At 42.1% G+C, this 24,228-nt stretch overlaps 1 protein-coding gene and 1 non-coding gene across 5 annotated transcripts; one reads left to right on the plus strand and one right to left on the minus strand.

Annotated features, from left to right (window-relative positions):
* Window positions 1–1,658: 1,658 nt before the first annotated feature.
* CD1H11orf97 (chromosome D1 C11orf97 homolog) lies at window positions 1,659–23,587 on the minus strand. 4 transcript variants are annotated; one of them, XM_047823661.1, is made up of 5 exons: window positions 23,490–23,586; window positions 21,948–22,286; window positions 16,672–16,776; window positions 5,288–5,396; window positions 1,659–1,947 (listed from the first exon to the last, which is right to left on the minus strand). In XM_047823661.1, the coding sequence occupies exons 2-5, from the start codon at window positions 22,093–22,095 to the stop codon at window positions 1,938–1,940; spliced, it is 372 nt and encodes a 123-aa protein (XP_047679617.1). In that variant the 5' UTR covers window positions 22,096–22,286; window positions 23,490–23,586; the 3' UTR covers window positions 1,659–1,937. The 4 variants fall into 4 exon arrangements, with proteins under 4 accessions (XP_047679617.1, XP_047679616.1, XP_047679615.1 ...); XM_047823660.1 differs by having other exon boundaries at window positions 5,271–5,396; window positions 23,490–23,585; XM_047823659.1 differs by having other exon boundaries at window positions 5,204–5,396; window positions 23,490–23,585.
* Window positions 14,736–14,922, plus strand: LOC125147320 (U2 spliceosomal RNA). The gene has a single exon (XR_007145148.1). It is a non-coding gene; the product is annotated as a U2 spliceosomal RNA (small nuclear RNA).
* Window positions 23,588–24,228: the final 641 nt, after the last annotated feature.

The following is a 24,228-nucleotide window of genomic DNA, read 5'->3' on the forward strand; positions in this document are numbered from 1 at the left end:
ATAAATAAACTTTAAAAAGTAGATGAATGGTGGGGTGCCTGGGTCGCTCTGTCAGTTAAGTGTCTGACTTCGATTCAGGTCATCATCTTATAGTTTGTGAGTTCGAGCCCCACATTGGTCTTCTCTGCTGTCAGTGTGGAGCCAGCTTCAGATCCTCTGTCCCCCTTTCTCTCCCTCTCTCTCTCCCTCAAAAATAATAAGTAAAAATAATTTTAAAAAAGCAGACGAATGGATAAAGAAGTTGTGGTACACATACACAGTGAAATATGATTCAGCCATAAAAAAGAATGAGATCTTGTCATTGCGACAACATGAATGAACCTAGAGGGTATTATGCTCAGTAAAATAAGTCAAAGACAGACAGATACGGTACGATTTTACCTGTATGTGGAATCTAAAAAAACAAAGCAAAAACAAACCCGTAAATACAGAGAACAAACTGGTGGTTGCCAGAGGGGAGGAGAGGGCGGGGATGGGCAAAACGGGAAGGGGAGTGGGAGACCCAGGCTTCCAATTTTGGATTGAATAAGATCGGAGACGAAAGCAACAGCATAGAAAATACAGCCGATGGTACTGTTAGGCTAACGTGATAATCACTACACTAGGGAAACACACAAGTCAATGATATTGTAACACTGTTGCCCGGTGACAGATAGTAGCTACACTTGTGGAAAGTGTAGCGTAATGTTATGGAACTGTTGAATCACTATGTTATACACCTGAAACTCATGCGACATTGTGTGGCTGCTTAACTAAAAAAAAAAAGTTATATTTTAATGACTGGGAAATTGCATGATGTTATGTTAAAAGGGATAACGAATGTATGTAGTATACAGAGCGATTTCAAACATGTAAAATGAACATACACGTAGGAAAAAAGAATAAAATTGTATCAACATTTTATCGGTGGTTGTTTCTGGGAATTGAATTCTAGATGATATGTTTCCCATTACATTTCTTTATTTTCCCATTTTTCTATACAGCACATGTATTACGTTTGACAAGGGGAAGGGGGAGAATAGTTTTTCCCCCTTCTTTTTAATCTGTTTTTAACCCAATAGCTTTAGTAAAATCCATACTGTTTAGTAGACAAATTCTAGAGAAATGATGAGCTTACCAAACTAGCATTGAAATTGTTGTCTCTGAGACTTTCGTCTACATGGTTCATTTACTAACCTTTACCTATACCTGGATTTATTTTTGTGTTTTTTGTTCTGTTTTGTTTATTAAGTAGCCTCCATGTCAACATGGGACTCGAACTCACAACTCCGAAATCAAGAGCTGCATGCTCTACTAACTGAGCCAGCCAGGCACCCCTATTTGTTTCTTTTTAATTTTTTTTAATGTTTATTTTTGAGAGAGAAGCAGAGTGTGAGTGGGGGAGGGGCAGAGGGAGACAGAGACACAGAATCCGAAGCAGGCTCCAGGCTCTGAGCTGTCAGCACAGAGCCCAATGTGGGGCTCGAGCCCACGAACTGCAACACCATGACCTGAGCCAAAGTTGGCCACTTAACCCACTGAGCCACCCGGGGGGCCCCATTTGTTTGTGTGTTTTAATGGATGAACATACTTACACTAAGGGAAGGGTTAAGGTTTATAATATTTACCTCGAAGTAAAGACTCAGTAAACATGCCTTTGTTTTATCATGTTTCACACATTTAATAAAATACGTTAAATCAGCAACTCAATGTATTCCAAATGGGCCAACTAAAAGTAAATATAATATTCTTCTTCCTTGTTTCCAGGTGCTTAGCAAACTTTGCCAATAGTCTTCCATTGCCTCGGCTTAATTTATAGAGGGGAATTAATACCAATAATTAGAATTACAGACTAATATACATTTTTTTTTTACACATCTTAAACTGTGAAACAAGCTTGGGCTCTTTTTTTTTCAGGCATCAGGAGAAGGAGGTTTCTTCTCGCTGGAAAAATGTATTCATCTTATCCTAGAGCAAAGAAAATAGTGAACAAATAAGCAAGTTTTTACTCTGGGGAAATGCTCTCAATCCCAACCCCCTTTTAATCTAAATTTGATTTCATGTTCCCACCAGCACTTCATTTGATAGAGCAGAGTGTAAAAGCCACACCCGTGCGATCCAGCTAATTAAAGAACCTGCCGCTCAGTCTTTCGGACCCTCAATTCTCAGAGTACAGTGTCGCGACCAGCATCGTTGGTATCACGTGGGAGCTGGTTAGAAAGGCAGAATCCCAGAGCCCACCCCAGACCTACTGTATCGGAGTTTGAGTTTTAGTAAGACACCCATGGCGTCTGTAGGCACATTAAAGCTTCAGAAGTGCTGGGCTGGACAACTTTAGCTGCTGTTGTCATATGCCACACGACAAGAAAGAAACGATACAAAGAAATGAATAAAACTTGTCGGTCTGAGGAAGGTAGCGGATGCTTCACAGTATCAAACAGAAACGTGTTTTAGAAGTACAATTAGATGATCGTGATTCTAAATTTAAATTTTAAGGCGCGTGTATTAAATGTTGGAAGAGTCACAACTACAATGACCATGTTGTTCATGAGGAAGAGAAAAAGAAGCACAAGTGAATAGGAAAAAGGTGGTGGTGAGGACCCGTTGAGTTATCTAACTGAAGTATACTCTGTGGGAGAAGTCCCTGGAAATATTGTAATCCGTGGAAAACCTGTCACTGAAAGCATCAGTTGGAAGCTGTTACACAATACATGCAACTTTGCATGACGAACACCCTAAAATCAATAGGTCCCCTCGCTTTTCCCTCTATTTTGCACTCTATTTAATTTAGCAGGCTCAAGTAGGGAAAACCATATACTTTTGTGGAGGGAGAGACACATGTGAGTTAGCAGCAAGATGATTCTGAACGTAGAGTAGGCATCCAACATGTACTTCCTGGTTCGTCATTCACTGGTCATTCTCATGACAAAAGGTGACTGCGGACCTACTTTGCCAGGCACCCTGCTAAGTATGTGGTCGTTAGTGGAAGAGACGTGGTTTGTGCTTTCATGGAGTTTCTGATATGTATGCCTTACTGCTGATCAGGTTTTAAAAACTATCTGTGGATTTTGTTCATCTATGATATTTCTGTGCCTCGCGTCTACCTTTTTCATTGATACTGAGAAGAGTCTAATTCCTTGTTACCAATCTGGTTCACATAGAATGATCAGCTGTGATCTGTATAGCAGATAGTAGGATTTCATATGGCAAAACGCAGCTGATAACTTACAGAGATGAACCTAAGATAAATAATCTAAGATATATAGATTATAATAATTATAATCTGAGATTATATAGATATAATAACCTAAGATATTATGATCACTGTTAGTGCTTGACCTGGGCTGTCGATAGAGGCCTAGAGGCTGCTAGGAAGGAAGTGTGGATGAGTAAAAATGAGGGGGAGCAATAAACAAGTCTCTCTTAACTTGTACAGATGAAAATAATGCAATCATGGTCAAAATGAAACACATGTGTTTTTAATCTTATGTCCCCAACTGATGAATTGGGTCATCTATTGGACTTTTATGTCCTCAAGTGAAGGTAATTTGTTCTTCAAACCAGTCTTATAATATGGCATTTAGCAAATCATTCACTTTTTAAAATAAATTGCTTTGTTAGTTTTCTTGGAATGATGAATTTACCCACTATACTTAGAACCTGACAAATTGGGTGGAAAGTTGAAATAAACAGCCCCCAATGGGCAAGAGGCCCAGACATGAGCTGAATCAACATTACTTCAGGACACTGCTATCTTTGTGGGTTTCGAGTAGAGCCGTCTCCCAGGATCCTAACCCCACATCCCCTCAGCCTGTTGAACCCCACCCACACTGGTTCCACCCTCGGGGTCAGTGACTAGATTCTCTGCCATGATGGCCAGAGGTTAAGAGCATCATCCCAGAAATCAGACGGGCACAGGTTGGTAGTGCTGGCCTCACCACCTCCCAGACACAGGATCTTGAGTAATGTAATGTCGCTGTGCCTCAGTTTTCTCACCTGGAAAATGGAAATTAAAGCTCACATCTTATGTGAACATGTGGATTACATCGCTATATAAAACACTAAACTGTTGTGCCTGGCACATGGCAAATGGTGGCCACTAGTCCTTTATTATTGAACCCATGTCTCCATACTGGTCCTTTTTTGCTACAATGAGTCCCCTTTAGTAACCAGGGTTCTTTCTTTCTTTAGCCTTGTGTCTCTATCTCTTAGTGACTGCATTTTTCTCCCTACTGAATCAGATCCTAGAGACGGCCTCCCAGGAGACCCTCCTCCTTTGTGCCACTTTTTTCTGAGCTCTCACCCCACTCTTAGGTTCAACAGACACCCCAGCTCTTGGGCACAGTTTGACTCAGAGAGGCTCTAATATCTAGTGGTTCAAGGCCCCTGGAGACTGGCTGTCTGGATTCTGATCTCGGAACCTCTACTCACTAGCTGATTGGCTCTGGGTAAATTATTCACCCTTTCTGTGCCTCAGTTTCCTAACCTATCAAGTGAATCGTACCTGTTTCCTGTGGTGGTTGTAAAAATTCAGGAGATTATTATACATAAGGAGTCTGGAATTATAAGGACAACACAGCATTACCCAAGCTTGGCATTTACCCACTTATCTCTTTTCATCCTAGGGTAACCTCCCATTTGTAGAGCTACTTTTAGGATTTGTAAACCGAATCTCAGGTCCCTAGAATATCTGGACACTGCTTACGCTTCCATGCCAAGACCCCTGCTTTCTCCACATCCTGCCACCAATTTCCTGGCAGACACTGACTATGACAGTGAGGAATGAATAATATTTTGTTTCCACCTTTATGTATGTCTGTGAGGAACGGTGCACTGGGCCCAGCTTGGTGGCCTTTTACCTCAACTGGGGTGACACCAAGGGAGCCAAGCAAAGTAGTAGTCTGATTCTTCCTTAATTCCCTCCTCTCCCTCTCCCCATTTCCACTGGTAAGCAAAGATCATCTGTCTGGAAAAAGGGCAGCCCAAGATGCCTCCCCAGCGAGGCTGGCCGTGTGCCACAAAGGCCTCCTTAGATAAAAAGGAAAGGGTCAGGAGTACAACTCAGAGGATGAACTTCTATTGTAGCGATGGGATAATTTGCTTAGCTGAATTGTTACTGTTTGAGTTCCACGCTGAGGTTACACGGCTAAGCTAAAGGCAACCTGAGAGAAGCAAACCAAAAGAAGATTGAATTCTGATTGAGAACTTGAAATAAAGCATGCACCGCTAGTCTGTGAACTAATCGGCGCCCTCAGGGGCTTCAGCAGAAGTCAGGAGTGTCCGGATCTTACTTCCCAGCCCTCCGTGCCTCGAATAGTACTTGGCTTGTGGCAGCATACTGTTTCTGCTCCGCAGTCCTGGCTTCAAGACTCCCACAGGGAGATTCCTTCTAATGCTCCAAATCCCTTCCAGGGCCACTGTCAATATTTTCAAAAGCAAGATGACAATTATTAGCTTCTTTTTAGCGCAAAATGTTTTACAAGTATTTATGTGGTCATTACTTTTCCAGTCATTTGGGTGGAGCATTATTTTGTGTGATTAATCAAACCACCCAAGGTCTTTAGTATTTGATCTTTTATTCCAGTTTGTTCATTCAGTTATCCCCCAGGCAATTAAACCTCTATAGTGCTATTAATTAGATAATTTAACTGGCCCTAAAGAAATAGATGAGAAGTCAATATAGAAACATGCATAACAAAACACAAAGGATCAGTAATAAATTAGTTAGTACATAGACTTCATGCAGCCAACCCTATCTGATTCGGATTAATTTCCTAGAAGTGCAAATATTTCCAAAGATAATATAATTAAAAGCTACCGTATCACCAACTACATTCAACAATCTTCTAATACATTGCACTCGATGCTATTTAATCTCCCCTTGAAGTAAACAACCAGCTCACAGCAAAAACACCGTAGCAAAATATTCAGGACGTGAGGACTACACATTGATACAAAGCAGATGGCAGTTTTAAGTCCTGACATCCTTCAGTAAGTATTGTTTTAGTTCATTGATTTGCACTGGATCGTCCTCCATATCCTAAAAGCATTTGTTTGACTCTCGAGAGTCAATCAACAAGCTTTTGGTAAAAATCTACCATGCAGAAAACTGTGACCCAAGTCAAGTAAGGTTATTCAGGTTAGTGTCATGTGTTGTTTTTACCATTTCTGAAGCTGCAAATCTTAGTGCCAAGTATTCTCCACAGGTCCACGGCGGCCCACTGGTCTCCACGCTAACATTTGATTCCTCCCTAAAGGATTCTGTGTCATGTGGTGATCAGAGGCACGGTGTTTGGGTTCGGGGAGGATCTGGGTTTCAGCCTTTGCTTCACCACCTAGCAGTTGTATGACTTTGGGCAAGTCATTTAACCCACGATGTCTCAGTTTCCCCAGCTTTGAAATAGGGATGACACTTAGCTTGAAGAATTACTATAGGATTTGGATGAAATAAAGTGCTTTGTATTCAATAAATGGTAGCTATTAGTTTTACAGGGACAATAATCTTCCTATCCAAGCAGGGACTCAGATTCTATTTCCACAGGCACAATCCATGAGCTGACTCACCAAGCGGGTTGTCAGCGCTTGCCTCTCCCTCCCCACTCCTGAATGGAGTCGCTGAAGCCGGCAAGGTTAGATTTCCCCCCTCCCTCAAAGACCTTCGGTGAAGATTCCACAGTCTCCTTCTGTCAAGACCTTACAAAGTTTGAGCTGTTCCTTATACCTAACCTAAATCTTTCCGCACCGTTCCACCCAGTTTCCTCCTCTTCTATCCTGTCTAGAGACAGAAAAGAGCTGCTCTCTAGCCTCTGGGTAATATGCTCTCAGATTTAGGAGTTCACAGATATTTATTAGATACCCCCTGTGTACAACTGGTAAGACACCAAGGAAATAGGGGCGCCCTGGTGGCTCTGTCGGTTAGGCATGTGACTTTGGCTCAGGTCATGATCTCACAGCTCGTGGATTCGAGCCCTGTGTTGGGCTCTGTGCTGACAGCTCAGAGCCTGGAGCCTGCTTCGGATTCTGTGTCTCCCTCTCTCTCTGCCCCTCCCCCACACCCTCTGTCTGTCTCTCTTTCAAAAATAAACAAACATCAAAAAAAAAATTTTTTTTAAAGAAACCAAGGGAATAGATTTCGTTTTGTTCCACATTGTGGGAAGTTCTGGCCAATGAAAAACCATTTGAAATCAGGAGGCAGAGAGGCGCCTGGGTGGCGCAGTCGGTTAAGCGTCCGACTTCAGCCAGGTCACAATCTCGCGGTCCGTGAGTTCGAGCCCCGCGTCAGGCTCTGGGCTGATGGCTCGGAGCCTGGAGCCTGTTTCCGATTCTGTGTCTCCCTCTCTCTCTGCCCCTCCCCCGTTCATGCTCTGTCTCTCTCTGTCCCAAAAATAAATAAAAACGTTGAAATCAGGAGGCAGAATGTAGAAATGTAGAAATTTAATGTAGAAAAACCACATTAAATTTTATAGAAAAATCATACTAATCTAATACTAAGCTTTCACATGCAATCACAGGAATATCTGGAGGTTTACAAGTTACGGGGGAATACACCTCAAATGTAAATGCAGATGTTCAGTAATGTGTGACAAAAAATCTAAGCAAAATGTAGTTATGTGTAAGTATTTATTGTACTCAGGGAAAGAGGCTGCTGGAAAAAAAAAAAAACAGCACTGCTTTGATTTGACTTGATGTTTGGGTGAAGAAGTTACAGATGGTGATATGTTCAACTGGAGAAAAGCAAGCCTAGAGGGGAACCTGGATGTCTCAGTCGGTTAAGCTTCCGACTTCGGCTCAGGTCACGATCTCACAGTTTGTGAGTTCGAGCCCCGCATCAGGCTCCGTGCTGACAGCTCGGAGCCTGGAGCCTGCTTCAGATTCTGGGTCTCCCTCTCTCTCTGCCCCTCCCCGGCTTGTGCTCTGTCTCTTTCTCTCTTTCTCTCAAAAATGAATAAGCATTTTTAAATTTTTTTTTTTTTTTTTTTTTTTTTAAAGCCTAGAAAGAAGCACAAGTGCCTTTTGAAGCAGCTTCTTGAAAGAGAAATCCAACTCCCTCAGTTCTGGGCATGTGCATTCCAAGAGGAGGAAGAAAAGACAAAGAGGGGAGGAGGGCCAGGGAGACCACAGGGCTGGCACACAACCTGGAAAGGAAAGGGCAGCTGAGAGGAAGCAATTCAATCCCTTCTGGAAGCTCAGAATCTTCAGGAGCGTCTTCTTCCCTCCTCCCTTCTCTGCCCCCAACCCCTTCTACTCAGAGACCTTTCTAGGTGTGTGTTTGTCCTGAATGTTAAGGTTACTAAACCATGACTTTATGCTAGAAATTTTAGCCAGGAGGACCTGGCCTGGTCTTTCAGGGAAGATAAGTTTGCCCTTCAAAAATATTTTCGTTCCCTTCAGCTGTCTCTGCTTATGAGTAATGAACATTGGAGCTTGAAAAGCCAGTTTAGAGCCATATCATATGGGCTTCCTTTGTGTAAATATCGTCAAGAGATTTGACCGCAGGAAGAAAAATTTAAGCAATTTAAATTCATCTTTGGTGACTCCTAGGCTCTGTAATTACCTTAACGTGCCTTTAGTGTCTAGGAAATTCCTTTACATTGTAGGTACACAAAATATTTTTGTTGAATGAATTAATGAATAACAAACATATCCACACTTGCTGAGCGATGTTTTACATTTTCTAAATTGGTACTAAATGTAATAAATAAACAAAGCTGAAAATTAAGTTTTTATGCATTCTGGGACATACAGACACAAGTTAATGGATTTGGCAGGACACTTGGGAAAGTCATTGCAAAAGGTAATGTTGTGTAACAGAAAACTAGTAAGTGTTATTAATCAGATTTTTCATGATTACTATAACCTCTGCAGGTTGTAGCCAGGAAAATATAAAAGCCCTTGCAACTTGAAAACATTAAATTAAAACATTAATGTATTTCCACAAAGTCCTCTGCAGAAGTTCTTAGAAATGTCGAAATAGTTTTAAGATAAATGGTAAAATGATAAATGATAATACCTGTTTCACAAGCTTACCTCTTCATTTTAAAAAGTTGTAAGGAGGGGGGAAATCTTCAGGGAGTCACTAAGAATATGTGAATGATGATATAGGCTAATTCTTACCTATCCAGAACGTTCCATAAGTTGGAACTTTCCCATGAGTTCCATTCTCTTTTTTTTAATTTTTTTTTTTACAGTTTATTCATTTGTTTTGAGAAGAAGAGAGAGAGAGAGAGAGAGAGAGAGAGAGAGAAGGATGGGCAGAGAAAGACGGAGAGAGAGAATCCCAAGCAGGCTCCCCGCTGTCAGTGCAGAGCCCAATGTGGGGCTCGATCCCACAAACCATGAGATCATGACCTGAGCCGATAATCAAGAGTTGGACACTTCACTGGCTGAGCCACCCAGGTGCCCTCCTCCACCCCCAAAACTCCATTCTCATCTGACAGAAGATTTGAGCAGAAAATAGCATTTGTCAGGATGATGAGACTGTTTTTGAGTAGAGGCCAGACCCTGTCCTTCTCTGGCAGGAATGTGTAAATCCTCGGACAACTGTTCTACCTCAAGTTTGAACTTAACTTGAGGCAGAACTTGGAAAAGATTGTGACAGCTTTTCTTTTCCTGAAGAGAATACTATCTGCTACCAATACCATCTCAATAATAATAACCTCAGAAAACATAATCTTGTGTTTAATATTTTTAAATTTTTTTAAACATTTATTCATTTTTTTGAGAGACAGAGAAAGACAGTGCGAGCAAGGGAGGGGCAGAAAGAGAGGGAGACACAGAATCTGAAGCAGGCTCCAAGCTCTGAGCATTAGCACAGAGCCTAACGCGGGGCTCGAACTCGCAAACTGTGAGATCATGACCTGAGCCGAAGTCAGATGCTTAACCGACTGAGCCACCAGGTGCCCCAATAATCTTACGTTTTAAAAGAGACATTATAAGCCAATGGCTGAGAGCAAGGACATCAGCTTCTGAAAAGCCTTTCGCACTGTGTGACAAAGGGTAAGTCACTGTACCTCCCTGAGCCTCAGCTTCCAGATCTGCAAAATGGGAATAATAAGAGTGCTGGGTCATTGCAAGGGTTGAAAGATATAATTTATAAAAACCGCAAAAATATAATAGTAATACTATTAGTTACTAATAATACTTATTATGATTACCGCCACCATCATATATATGTAGACGCCCTGGACCCACACCTACCCCTTACCCCAGCCTCCAATGCTTCTCACTGAGCCCACCTATCTCTGTACAAGGAGCCAGGAAAGAATCAAAATCCCCGAGAAGAGAGGGCTAAGCAGCCTGGAAGCCTATGTTTCCTGTGGTCACTGATGTCCTTCCCCAGATCCAAGTAAGGGGTAACAACCACCTGGGATATCTCGCCCATGTCAACGTGGTCACAACTCTTTTTGTTGTTTGTTTTATTTTTGAGAGAGAGACAGAGTATGAGACGGGGAGGGGCAGAGAGAGAGGGAGACACAGAATCCGAAGCAGGCTCCAGGCTCTGAGCTGTCAGCACAGAGCCAGACGCAGGGTTCCAACCTCTGAACTTCGAGTTCCTGACCTGAGCAGAAGTCGGGCTCTTAAACGACTGCACCACCCAGGCCCCCCCACCGTCGTCGCAACTCTTAGTAACCGCTGCCACAACACGACCACATGAACAACTAGGTAGCTCATTTCGCTGAAGGCCCCAGAAGACAAACCTGAATCTCCTACTGCCACCCAAACAAAAGTATTCCAAACTAAGGGCAATGTTTACTCCGTTACACGTCCATAAAACCTATGGGGCGCCTGGGTGGCTCAGTCGGTTAAGCGGCCGACTTCGGCTCAGGTCACGATCTCACAGACTGTGAGTTCGAGCCCCGCGTCGGGCTCTGTGCTGACAGCTCAGAGCCTGGAGCCTGTTTCCGATTCTGTGTCTCCCTCTTTCTGACCCTCCCTCGTTCATGCTGTCTCTCTCTGTCTCAAAAATAAATAAACGTTAAAAAATTTAAAAAAAAAACCTAATTAATGCATCTTAGACTTCTTATTTACTTCCTTCAACCCAAGAAAAAGAAAATTTTGATCTTACACCGATTTCACTCAACCAGAGGAAAAGAGAAAAAGCACAGAAATAACTAAGTCCACTGCTTCTGGGCACTTCCATAATTGTCATCATTTGTTCGGTCACAAACAAAACATGCTATGATTTAAGTTGCCTGACGTCAGGCCAACCCCCCTCTTGATAAATGGCCTAAGCTCTTTGGTAAGTTCACCCTTTGCTACGTGACCTGGCGTTTTGGGGCTTTATCGACGGTTGAGGGAAACTCCAGCCTGGATGCTTACTGAAATCTCACTTCCCTCAATCCGATTGTGGTGAGAGGATGTGGAATTCAAACAAACCCAATTAATTCATCCCTTGCTACACAAATATGCTTGCATGCATGCCTATATGCCTTGGGGCCCCTAGAATTTAGATTTAGATATTTAGAATTCAGATATTTTTAGATTTTCTTTAATGTCTACTTTTTTTGAGAGAGAGGGAGAGAGAGAGATAGAGAGACAAAGTGAGAGCAGGGGAGGGGCAGATAGAGGGAGACACAGAATCCAAAGCAGGCTCCAGGCTCCAAGCTGTCAGCACAGAGCCCAAAGGGGGGCTCAAACTCACGAACCGCGAGATCATGACCTGAGCCGAAGTTGGAGGCTTAACCGACTGAGACACCCAGGCGCCTCCTAGACTTGGGTATGTCTAAGAAATAGTATAGACTGTTTATCTATAGTCATAAATTCAAATATATATAATACATGTATATATTATATATATATATGTATATACGTAGATGTATGTATACATATATGTAGACATATATATATCTGTATATAGATGTATATATATAATGTATCTACTAGTTAGACGTTTTATTTAAAGCAGGCCAGAGGTAAGAAATAATTGGCTCTCCTACTCTTATTTTGTTCTACTTTTGTTGGAGGCATGGATGCCAGAGAAACACATTTTTTCCCATTTCCACCATGACAGGAGAAAGTCTGCAGTGGACGTGTGAACATAGCTTGTGAAATGCCCCACTTGACTGGGGAACTTCACACGCAAGGGGGAACAGAGTGGGCGGCGAGCTAGGGTGGCATAACCCAACTCCAGTCACCGCTGCCAGCTGTGAACGTCAACTTGGTCGTCACATCTCTCTTTCTCCTCCCTTGTCCCTCTTCACCCAACATAATCTAAACATCTAGATTTGTGTGTAAAAAGTCCTGATTTTTGAAATGTTGACAGCTGGTTCATATATTCAAAAATTACAATGCAGAACAAATAAATATGTCTATCTGCTTGCAAGATGACTCCAGAGGAGTCAACAGTTAGGGATCCTGACCCAAACTAAGATACCCCCGACAGCCTCACTAGATGTGGGACGTGGTGATCTGGAGTGGGTATGGAGGGTGGCTCTCTGGTTTTGGACTTGGACATGAGGCCACGTCATGCATTGGGATAGGTGATATATAGGAAGGAATAAACCGAGGAGAAGCATGAGTTTTGTTTGGGACGTGCTGATGTTGGACATGGGACATCCACTAAGAGAAACTTAGCCTGGAGACACAGATTTCAGACACAGGCACATCATAATGAGGTAGTGGTAGAAAGAGTGGGAATAGCGGTGATGATCCAGGGAAAGCCAATGGAACACGATTTAGAAAACTGTGGGTAACACCCTGATAAACACTAATATTCGATGACGAGGATGTGTGGGAGAAAGTTCTTAAAGGAGGATGAAAAGAAACATGCAGAGAAGTGAGAGAAGAATAAGGAGATTTTAGTATCAAGGAGTGTGAGGAAGAAACAAGGTGTAAGGAGAGAACTCATCTATGAGTTGACATATCAACTATGTCTCGTGTTGCAGAAATCTCAAGCCAGTCAAGGGCAGAACAGTACCTATGGGACTTAGTCATAACATGTCACTGGAAACACTATAGTGCATAAAACCCAATGGGATTTGACGGTCAGACCTGAGTTTGGAATCTGGTTTTGCCACTTAAAGCATCACCTTGGACAGCAAAAACCTCTCAAAATCTCAGTTTTCTCATCCATAAAATGGGGATCATAATACCTACATCACATGGCTTTTATGAGGATTTGTAGTAAGCAAAATAAAGCCCCCATCCTCATGTAGCTTATGTGGGAGAGGTCGTCAATAAAGAAGTATACAAATAAATACTTAATTACAGGTAGCAATTTTTTTAAAGAGCGGAAAGAAGAAAATGGTATAGAACATTAGAGAGTAATTGGAGGAGTGGGTAGTCTCTATTTTAACCTGGTAGAGATGTTACCTCCAAGAAGGTGACACTTGAGCTGAAACTTGAAGGAAAGGGGAGAAGGACATTTGATGGTCTGGGCGAAGCGTAAAGGTTCTGAGGTGGGAAAGGGTTTGGCATGTTCCAGAACATCAGGAAAATCTGTGTGGCTACGGTGGGGTGGGGAAGCATAAGGGTTGACTTCAGAAAGTTGAGCAGACCACACAAGGGGACTGGGATTTTGACTAAGAAGAATAAGGAGCCATCGGAGAGTTCTGAGTATGGAGGTGATGTGCGACGAGTTATGTTGTGAGAGCTCCCTCTGGGTTCTGTGTAGAGAACAGAATGGGGGGGACAGCAGTAGAAGCTGTAATAGGATGCTACTACTGGGCATGGAAGACATGAAAGGGGCTTGGACGAGGTTGCAGTTGGGGAGATTTAGGATGTATTTCCAATGTAGACTTAACAGGATTAGCTAAGGGACTGGATAGGAAGTTTGAAGATTTGACTTTTAGATATTGGGCCTAAGCAATGGAGTGGATGGTGATGTCATTTCCTGAGATGGGGAAGAGCTATTGAAGGGTGGTGTAGAATAAGAGTCCTGTTCTGGACACGTTAAGTTTGAGAGGCCTAATGGACACCCGGGTGGGAAGTTAAGTTATGCTTTGGGGATCTGAGGGGAAAAGAGGCCAGAGATACAAATTTTGGAGTCATGAGCGCAGCGGGGCTGGATGTGATCGCTCAAGAAATGAATGTAGGGCCTGTGACTGAGCTCTCCAAAGTTTAGAGGTGAGGAGGAGGGACAGCCAGCAAAGATGACAAAGAGTAGCACCAGCAAAACCAGGAGACTGGAGCATGGTGACCCGGAGGCTAAGTGGACAACGTCTTTTCAAAGGGAAGGAGTCAACAATTCTGTCAGGTGCTACAGAGAAGTTGAGTGTGATGAGTTTGGGGGCTGTATTTGACTTTCAAGATCATCGGATTTGACCTTCAAGAGGAAGGTCACTCACCATCTGGAAACGAACAGTTTCCTTGGATTCACGGAAACAGAAGCCTATTTGCAATGGGCGAAGGAGTAAACAGTAAGGGCAGCAGTGGAAGCAACGGGTCTAGTGTGCTTACCGTTAACATGTAGGAATAGCTGCTATGGGCGCCGTACTAGCCCCTAAAAATTTTATGCAGAGGTCTGCGTGTATGGGACAAGCTGTGCTCTCCAGAAAGAGAAGTGATCGCTTTCATCATGTATTCAAAGGAGTCTGTCACTGTCACTGGAAACCCTGCAGTAGGAGGCTCAGTGGCTGGCCCAGAGCGACAACACTCAGACTGAGCACCCTCCCTGTGCCAGTTCCCTGTTGTGGCCAAGGACCCAGGGCTGCCGGCCTTATTCATTTTTTTTTTTTTTTTTAAGAACAGAAAAAGAAAAAAAAAAATCAGTAGTTCCTGTTTTCCATAAGCAAAGCCCCTTTAAAACTTAACCTTCCATCGCTTCTCGGGCTTTTGGCTCAGATCAAATGCAGTGTGTGTTCTGGTCAGTTAAAATACCTGGTAAGTCCTCTACCTGAGGACAATACGTTAAGTGGATTTGGGGAGCAGGGAGGTGGAATAGGAGCTCTCTCCGTCCACACATCGAGCTGGTATCGCAGTATCTCCAGGGATGGTGGACCCAAAATAAATAAACGAAGATAAAAATAAAAATATATAAAACTTTCATCTTCCAGAGTCTGTTCTCAGTCTGGACTACAAGACCCACCCCCCCCCCGTGCGACCTCTGTTGGCTGTTTCAAAAAATGCAGCCCAAGCATTTCTATTTTATAGGAAGGATATTTGCAAAGATTGCTTAGAAAAATGAATTTTTTATAAATCATATCATATTTCCTAATCACTTATATTGTCAAAAAAATCAATTGTAACCAGAACAATAATACAATATCTAGCTAGTATATACATTATAGAGTTATAAGCGCGTATATGAAATAACCCCAGAATAAAACAGTGTAAGACTTAAAAATTTTGTTAACCACTAGGGAAATTGTACATATAGGCAGAGTTCCAGAGAAGCAGTTTAGTAGAAGCATTCTGCATCCAGACTTTATATTTTCCTTCCAGACACAGTATCAGTAAAACTGGCCATTTTTGCTGGTCTCTCCTTTCGTAAGAATGGGCAATAGAGGAGGCCTAAAATCCGTTTGTATGGCTGGTTCTGTGATGGAAAGTGGGAAAAAAAAATTGGAGAGTCTGAAAAAATGCACTTCTGGGCCTGCAGCATCAGCTCTTGGGAATCCTTAGAGAATTTGGGCCCCGCTGCGGATTCAACAATCCTCCTCAGAAAATGTCAAGTTTTCTGAGTATAGGAGTCACATCTTACAGATCTTTTCTTTCCTCTAGGAATGCTGGCACCCAAGAGATTTGCAATAAAAACCTGATTGTTTGAAGAGCATGAAATGTGCACCCAGTAGTCACTGAGAAGGAATCACGAAAACGAGGGGCTCCAGTGGTTCCAAAATAACATCTGTGAGGGATTCTGGGCTTCTAGAGCTTATCTTTTCCCAAACCATCAATGAGAACTATCAATACCCAGACCATATAACCCATAAACTATGTGCATATACAATAAAATTCTTGGATGGTTTTTTGACCTGTTTATTTTAAATTTTTTTTTTAATGTTTATTTATCCTTGAGAGAGAGACAGCATGTGCATGAGTAGGGGAGGGGCAGGGGGAGGGAGACACAGAATCCGAAGCAGGCTCCAGGCTCCCAGCTGTCAGCACAGAGCCCTACACGGGGCTTGAACTCACGAACCGCAGGATCATGACCCTAGCCAAAGTCAGACACTCAACCAACTGAGTCACCAGGCACCCCGATTTTTTGACCTGTTTAAATGACTTCGATTCTTCTGGGTCAGCGATTTTTCAAATTGGTCCCTGCGCCATCAGCCTCAACATCAACCGTGAACTCCGTAGAAATGCAAATTGTGCCCATTCCCCACCCACCCCCCAACTACTGAGCCAGTTACTGTAGGAATGAGTCCCAGCATTCTGCTTTTAACATGCTCTCCCAGGTAATTCTGATGAAATCTAAACTCTGGGAACCACTGTTATTGGTCCTACCTATGTTGATAAAGATTGAAGATGTTATTGTGCTTTTCCTGGCAAAAATTCTACTTCTCATTAAATTAAATAACTCCACCAAAAATGTGGGGCAGCAATGTAGATGCTGACGCCCAGCTCATTTTTTTCCTAAATATAAGCTTATTTGCACAGAGGTGAACTAATTACAAAATTAGCTCAAGAATTTCCCAAGGATCCATTTTTCTTCTGATAGTCATGGTTTTGTAATCAATAAAATAATCACTCTCCCATCAAATAGGTAATTTCAGTTTCATTTCAGAACTACACCTCATTTGTCACTGAGATTACCTGCAGGTGGGTTTTTAATGTGGCATTCGTCTCTTTTAATATAAAGTTCTTCTTCTAGTACTTCCTTAATTCGCTTATGTGGTTCTGAATACAAGAATTTCTTCCCTGTAAAGACATTAATCAAATTAGTTACTTATCATAAATTACGCCCAACTTGCTGGCCATTATGCCCACTGAATAACTATTTTCTAAAAGGACACATCCTTCCATACAGAGAGCAGATGATTTCCCCCTGAGACTCTATTTTGGAAAAATCCCTTTCATTGTAATTTTTGGTTCTTTTGGGACTTTTTGCTGTCACATAATTCCTGAACTTTTTTTTTTTTTAATTTTTTTTTCAATGTTTATTTATTTTTGGGACAGAGAGAGACAGAGCATGAACGGGGGAGGGGCAGAGAGAGAGGGAGACACAGAATCGGAAACAGGCTCCAGGCTCTGAGCCATCAGCCCAGAGCCCGACGCGGGGCTCGAACTCCCGGACCGCGAGATCGTGACCTGGCTGAAGTCGGACGCTTAACCGACTGCGCCACCCAGGCGCCCCAATTCCTGAACTTTTGTGGTGAGTTTCAGATACCTCTTTTCAGGTATTATGAAGAAATAGATGGAGTTTCCTTCGTTAGCTTCAAGATAACTCATTTATTCAATAAATCCCTTTTTTTTTTTAGTTTATTTATTTTTTGAGAGAGAGAGAGCAGGGGAGAGGCAGAGAGAGAGGAAAGGAGAGAGAGCATCCTAAGCAGACTCCACACTGTCAGCACTGAGCCCGATGTAAGACTCAAACTCATGAACCGTGAGATCATGATCTGAGCCGAAATCAAGAGTCAGACACTTAACCAACTGAGCCACCGAGAAGCCCCTATTCAATAAACCCTTATTACAGACCTACTCTGTGCCAGGCATTTGGCTAGGGGCAGAGGACCTAGCAATGAATAAGACACATGTGTGCATGAAGTTTATAATCCAGATACATGACACAGAACAGCCCCAGCATTATTTAATCATTACTTTTAGAGATCAACCTGAATTGTAGTAATGAACCACACATGGACATATGACTTTTTCCTGGCCTCTAAGCCTGGCCCTGTAGGATATCACTGCTATTGTGGAGGACTGGATTATTTGTTCTAAGCACATTAGCAATATTTCTTCTGCTCACCCCCCGCCCCGAGCTCTGTGCTGACACTGTCTTCCCCAGTCTCTCCTGTCAGCCCCACTCTCTTGGTCTCTGGGCTTCATCATGGCCCTTCTGTCCATTCCCACCTCAAAGCCTTTGTACATTCTATTTTCGGCCAGAACTGCCTTTCTTCTAATATTTTTGCCTGGGTAACTTCGACTCAAACTTCAAGTGCAGGCTAAAACGTCAGTTCTTTGGGGAAACTTTCCCTGACTCTACAATCTTGAAATGTCCCTGGTTACTTTTTCTCATAATACTCTCTGTTCTTTTATTCCATTTATTACAATTTGTATATGGCTTCATTTGCTTTATTTGCCATTATTTACGTAACTACTGGTTGAATATATGCCTTCCTTACCAGACCATACATACTGTAGGGCAGGAGTGTTGTCTGTTCAGTCCATCCGAGTCCTAGAACACAATCTGGCACAATAATAGACCAAATATGTGTTCAAGCAGAACTCAGCATGGTTAAATTAGATAGAGTTCAAAGACTATTCTTGTGCATGAATTCCAATGCAGCCTTGTCAATGTAAGGGAACAAGTAGTTCTAATCTTAATACTCAAAAGCTCAATCCAAGGAACCATGGAAAACCTAAACAACCAAATACTTTAGCTATTTTAAGATGTGACTTTAACTCACAATAGTATGTGCCTCATCTTTTCCAGACTAACCGCCACACTGGTGAATAGATTTGACTTGTGTACAGACGGGTCCAAATGGGGTAATAGACCAGTTGCCTCTGGCTATGTGGGTCATTCCTGGTCATGAAAACTCAAACATGCCCTCAAACACGAACAAGGTAAAATTAGACACTTTCTGGGTCTCACGTTTGTTTCCCCAAAGTTAGGAGTCCTATGAATGGGAGGTGGCAGTTAGCATTACTCAGTCTTAACTTTGGTTTAAATGTTTTTGGCTAAATTAGGAGCTGAAGGAAGGAAAGTGTGTAGGAACCATGGCTAAGAAGGAAGACAATCCTGTAACCGGTCAGTAGTACAGAAGAGATCACCTGCTCTAAGTTCAAGTCTCTTGACGAATTTCAGCTGTGCTGCTACAAGAGTTTCTGGAGGAAATCATTAAAGGTTTTGAGGAACTGTTAAAAATTATAGTGGTAAAGAGCTTAGTCTAGGCAAATATTCCCTGCTCCAAGAAGGAAGGAGGAAAGGAAGAAAGGAAGGAGGGAAGGAAGGAAAAGAAAGAAGGAAGGAAAAAAGGAAAAAGGAAAAAATCCTACAAACTCTGACATAGCATCTTCAACATTTTGAGTGGGTTAGTCAACAGATGGCTTGTGAGTCACAGACAATGAAGAACAGTGATCACCAAGTTTTAAGGACCTACTTAAAACAATGTTATTCCAGACTAAATGGCTTTCTTTTGTTAAGAGCTAATTAACAATTGCTATAATTTATTGAATGCGACCATACATATATTATTAGCATCTTACATATATTATCTCTCTTTCTCAAAATCACTCTATGGGCAGGGATAATTATTCCTAATTTGATAGTTGAGAAAGCAACTCTCAGAAATCACAAAACTAGTCATAAAAATTAAAAGCCAAGCCTACCTGATTCCCAAACCCCAGTTACTACACTAGCTAGATTAGGGGGATGTTGTAGCCATAATGTATCTGCATTTCAACAAAGGCATTTGATAAAGTGTATTTGTAGGAGGCAGAGCACTCATGGCAAAGATCAGGGTCTTCTAGAGGCTCTACTCGGAACTCTTGGAACCACCTCCTAATTTGGATATAGGAATTGCCAATAAATTCACCAAATGTGAGAATGGCACAGACTTGCTGAGTGGCAAACTCAGGACTCAAAGGGCTGCTTGCATACCAGGAAAGAAATGCTAAACTTCATAAAATGGTATTGATGGAGATAAATACACTAACTTGTTTTTAGGACGAGACAATTAACTGCATAAATATAAGGTAGGAAAAGTTTCCAAATGTTTTCAATTGGACGAAAGAGGAAAGAGAAACTAAGGATGTCATAGACTGCATTTGTTATGTATATTAATAATACAATGTGCCTGCCAAAACAGCTAATGTGATCCTGGATCTGTTTAATAGAAGCATAAGGGTCAGCTCAAGGGAGGTTATGGTCCACCACACTAGCCTCATCTGATCACATCTGGAATACTGGATTCAGTGATTTAATAAACTGGAGAATGTTGGAAGAGGTTAGCCAGCACGGTGAGAGAGCTCCAAAGAATTTTAAAGATGACACTGAAGTCTATGAAAGATTTGGTGGCTGCTCAAATATCCACCTTCATACAATTTAAGGGTGTTTCATTGGAAAAGGACCTCATTTCGTCTCTGTCTATTTCAGATCAGATCTGTGATGAGGGAGTAGAAACTACAGAGAGATTGAAGACCTTTCCAAAAAACATTTGAAAATTGAATGGGTACTTCATGTGGGTGTGAATAGCCTGGCTCTACTTAGGCTGAGGCCCTCAGAGAAGATTCTCCGGAAGGCTGAAGCAAGAACTCCACATGCCCCACCCCCGACTTTGTGAGTTCCTGAAAGTTTGGACACATGCCTTAATTCGTTACTCACTTCTCTGCAGCTTGCCCAATGCCTGGCATGCAGTAAGGAAAATTCCCAGATGGAATTTTAGTCAGAATAAGGATGTACTTAAATATACTGTATACTTAAACATACTAGATTTCATTGCTCTAAGTAAGACCCCTGCATGCTGTTGATAATAATCCAATGTGGGGCTGATGCTGAGGGAAGAGGCCCTTTCATTAGGAGACACAGGTTCTGCGGGTCCTTAATGAGGTGTCCTGGGAGCAGTGTGTGGCCCCCTGAGACAGGGGAGCTGAGCCCACACCTCCCTCCTGGGGTCCGCCTGGGCACCAAAGGAACTGCTAGAGCCTGAGGCCGGTCCCTAGAGAGGCAATCAAGGAGGCAATGCAGAAGGGCTAGAAACTGCTGGTGTTCCTCTTTTGGCCTATGATATTCACCATCATCATTCCTCAGCACTCACTGAAAACCTGTAGAGCACAAGTGGGCTGTGAAACATCTGTAAATTCACGGAACAACATGGATGAGTGCTGAGGTCTGGAGCAGACTCAGGTTTCAGCCAGGTTGGTGGTGACTGGACCAGAGCTGCCTTTACTCACTTGAATATTGTTTGTGTGTTTGGCAGGGCAAAGGAGGAAACCGTGTGTTGAAATGTGGCCCATAATTGTGAGATTCTAAAAACCTCAGGTAGTAACAATTGATGAACTGAGAGTCCAACAGATGTGAGTTTAAGTGTTTTAAGTATTTCTCCAGCATTGACTGAACGACTGTAGGACAGTCACTTCATTTCCTCTAATCTAGACCTCAGTTTCCTGGTCTGTAAAATGAAGGAATTGGCAAAAATGATCTACGTATTTCTGTGTGTGTGTGTGTGTGTGTGTGTGTATAATTTATATATATACAGATTATAAATGTCTATACATTTTATTATATAGAAATTAATATATATTATTTAGATATAAATAATAATTCATATACAATATATAATACATAATTGTACATAACATATAGAATTATATAGCAATATATTAATATATAATACGTATTTTATATATAAATATATTTATATTATTTACATATACTTAGTATATAAAATAATTTGCATTATTTATATATATTTATTATATATAAATATATAAATATATTCTTATATATTTATTATATACAATTTTAAATTTATAATATATATAACAGATTTTTATAATTATAATTTTATAATTTTCTATGCAGATTTTATATTTACAATTTTATAATTTATACACACGTATACACACACACACACACACTTTTTTTTCAATACTTTCCAGGCCAATGCCACTACCTATAGGTTGGAGGCTACTTGGGCTCAGAGAGCCTTTTGTGAAGCAGGCTTTGGGGAAAGGGACCTGATCCTCTCGACCACAGTGCCATCAGTTCCCCTGCCTTTGCCGAAACGGCAGCTCTGCCCCCTCCCTCCAAAACCCTCCTGGCCCCAGCCAGTCTCACTGCGGTTTCCCCCCAGTTCCCATTTCACGCGTTCTGCACGCCACACGTCCCTCCGCGCCGGGTGCGCGACTGGAGGGGAACTCACGCTGTTTGCAAGACTCCTGGGGTCCGCCGCCGCCGGGCTCCCCTCGCGCCCCGCACCCCAGTCCCGCCGGCGGCCGAGGCTGCTCCCCGTCGCGGCCCGGCTCCGGCGCCGCCACCGAGGTCACCGCCACCGCTTCCTCCCGCCTCATGCCGCGGGGATCTTCGCCGGCTGCCCCGGCCTTCTCAGCTCCTCCGCGCGCTACCTAGGGAACGCCGGGCGTCTCCGGTTGCCATAGTGACTGCGGATCCTCGCGGCTGCAGAAGTTCTCAGCGTGCTTCTCCAAGGCCCTTGGTGTCCCGCGCCCCCAGGGCGGCCCTGAAGTTAGGGAGCATCGATTACCTACCCACCAAAACAAAGGACTTTCCATTAGGCTTTCGTTTGTTTCTCACTCCCACTTCGCAGGAGTAGCTTTACTATTCCCAGGTAGGGAAACTGAGATTCAGGAAAGCTAAGGAAATTGTCCGAGGTCACAGGCCCAAAGAATAGATCACCCCCTGGAGCAGGTAGGAGTAGGAGCAGGTACTAGACAGGTGAGTTCAGGGTAAGGTCGCTAGTTTCACGTGCGTTGAGCTCATCCTGTCTCGCTCCCTGCTACACACGTGATCAAATAAATGCATGTGGAGGATCCCAAACTTTTGGATTCTAAGTTGTTTTTAAACAACTCTTGTAGTTTTCATGCACTTTTGTATTCACAATCTAGTTCAATCTATACATAGTAACTATTTTTACAGATGAGAATATCAAATTCAGAGACATTTGATTTGAGTAGCAAACGGGAAAACCTAGAGCTTTATTTGGAGCATGAGGTTGCTTTTGTTTTGCTTTTGCAGTCATTGAAAAATAAAATTACGATGTGGTGTTAATTTTATGAGGAGTAAATGTGCATTATTTTCCAGAGTCGAATAGTTCTACACACTTATAACCAAATGCAGGGGACCCCACCTGCCTCCATTTCATCCCCAAAGCAACCACTTTCACGTCTCTTGGCTGACACTTTAGTATTTACAACCACGTAACCAAGTGTTTATTTTGATGCTTTTAGGTTTTTCAGTTTTAGGTATCATATGCTGATCTCCTTCCTACTTTGAAAGAATAAGGCTTTATCTTTCTTTCCTTTTCCTCACCTCCCATATATTCACTGCCCCCTCAAACCCCTAGTAAAGATAAATCAAAATTTTGGCCAGAGCATTTGTATTACTATGACTATGTTAACTCTAGTCACAGCTGAGCTATATAATAATACTATGGTGACTTTTCCCTTCTGAATAGCGTTTTAACTTCCTGGAGTTGGTAACTGCCCTTGTTTTTAATTTTCTTGCTTTTTAATGTCCTTATCACTGATGGATTCCTAAACTCTCTCTCTTAATATGTTCCAACTCATGAGCAATTTTGTCAATTTTATCTTTTTTAAAAAGGGTTGGACTTGTTGCTCTCTAGACCTCTAGTTGCACAGCTGCTGCCTAAGGATTTCCCTTTGGCTGTCTCTTGCATGCGATCCCTTGTTTTGTGTATCCCATCTTTTCTCATTCTTGGTTTACTCACTTATTTGGCGAAGTCTGGCCCCAGTAGCATTTTGAGAAATCATATATGGAAGATAAAATGTCCAAGTCCTATCAGTTTGAAAGTGTCTTTATTTTACTCTCTACTAACGTGGAAGTTTGGCTGGGTAAAGAACTTTAGATTGGAAATCATTTTTCCTCAGAATTTTAAAGTCATTGTCTTCCAGTATCTAATGTTGCCATAGAGAATTCTGCTGCCATTCTATTCCTTACCGCTGGTACAGGCCCAATTTTTTTTGTTTGTTTGTTTTTTTTTGTGGTTTCCTTCTAGAAACTTGGAGTATCTTCTCTTTGTTCTCATTATTCTCAAATTTCATGACGATACATCTTGATATGGATAAATTTTCCATCCATTTTGCTGGGCACTCAACAGATCAATCTAGAAATTCATATCCTTCATTTTAGGGAATTTTTGTTGAATTATTTTTTGCAATTTCTTTGTTTTCTCTGTTCTTCTGGAAGTCCTGTCATTTGTATGTTAGAGCTCCTGATTTGTCATCTACTATTCTGACCTATTTTTTCCTGTCTTGTATGTCTATTTTTACACTATTTTCTAGGACAGTTGCTCAATATTATTTTCTAAATTCTATTTTTCACTTCTGCTGTCATGTTTTTAATTTCTCGGAGCCCTCTGAATGTTTGTTTTTACAAAACATCTTGGCCTTGTATCATGGTACAATATCTTATGTCTCTGAGGATATTAACGATATACTTCGGTTCCC

This window comes from Prionailurus viverrinus, chromosome D1 (genome assembly GCF_022837055.1).
Source record: "Prionailurus viverrinus isolate Anna chromosome D1, UM_Priviv_1.0, whole genome shotgun sequence".
In the NCBI taxonomy this organism is placed as follows: Eukaryota; Metazoa; Chordata; class Mammalia; order Carnivora; family Felidae; genus Prionailurus; species Prionailurus viverrinus.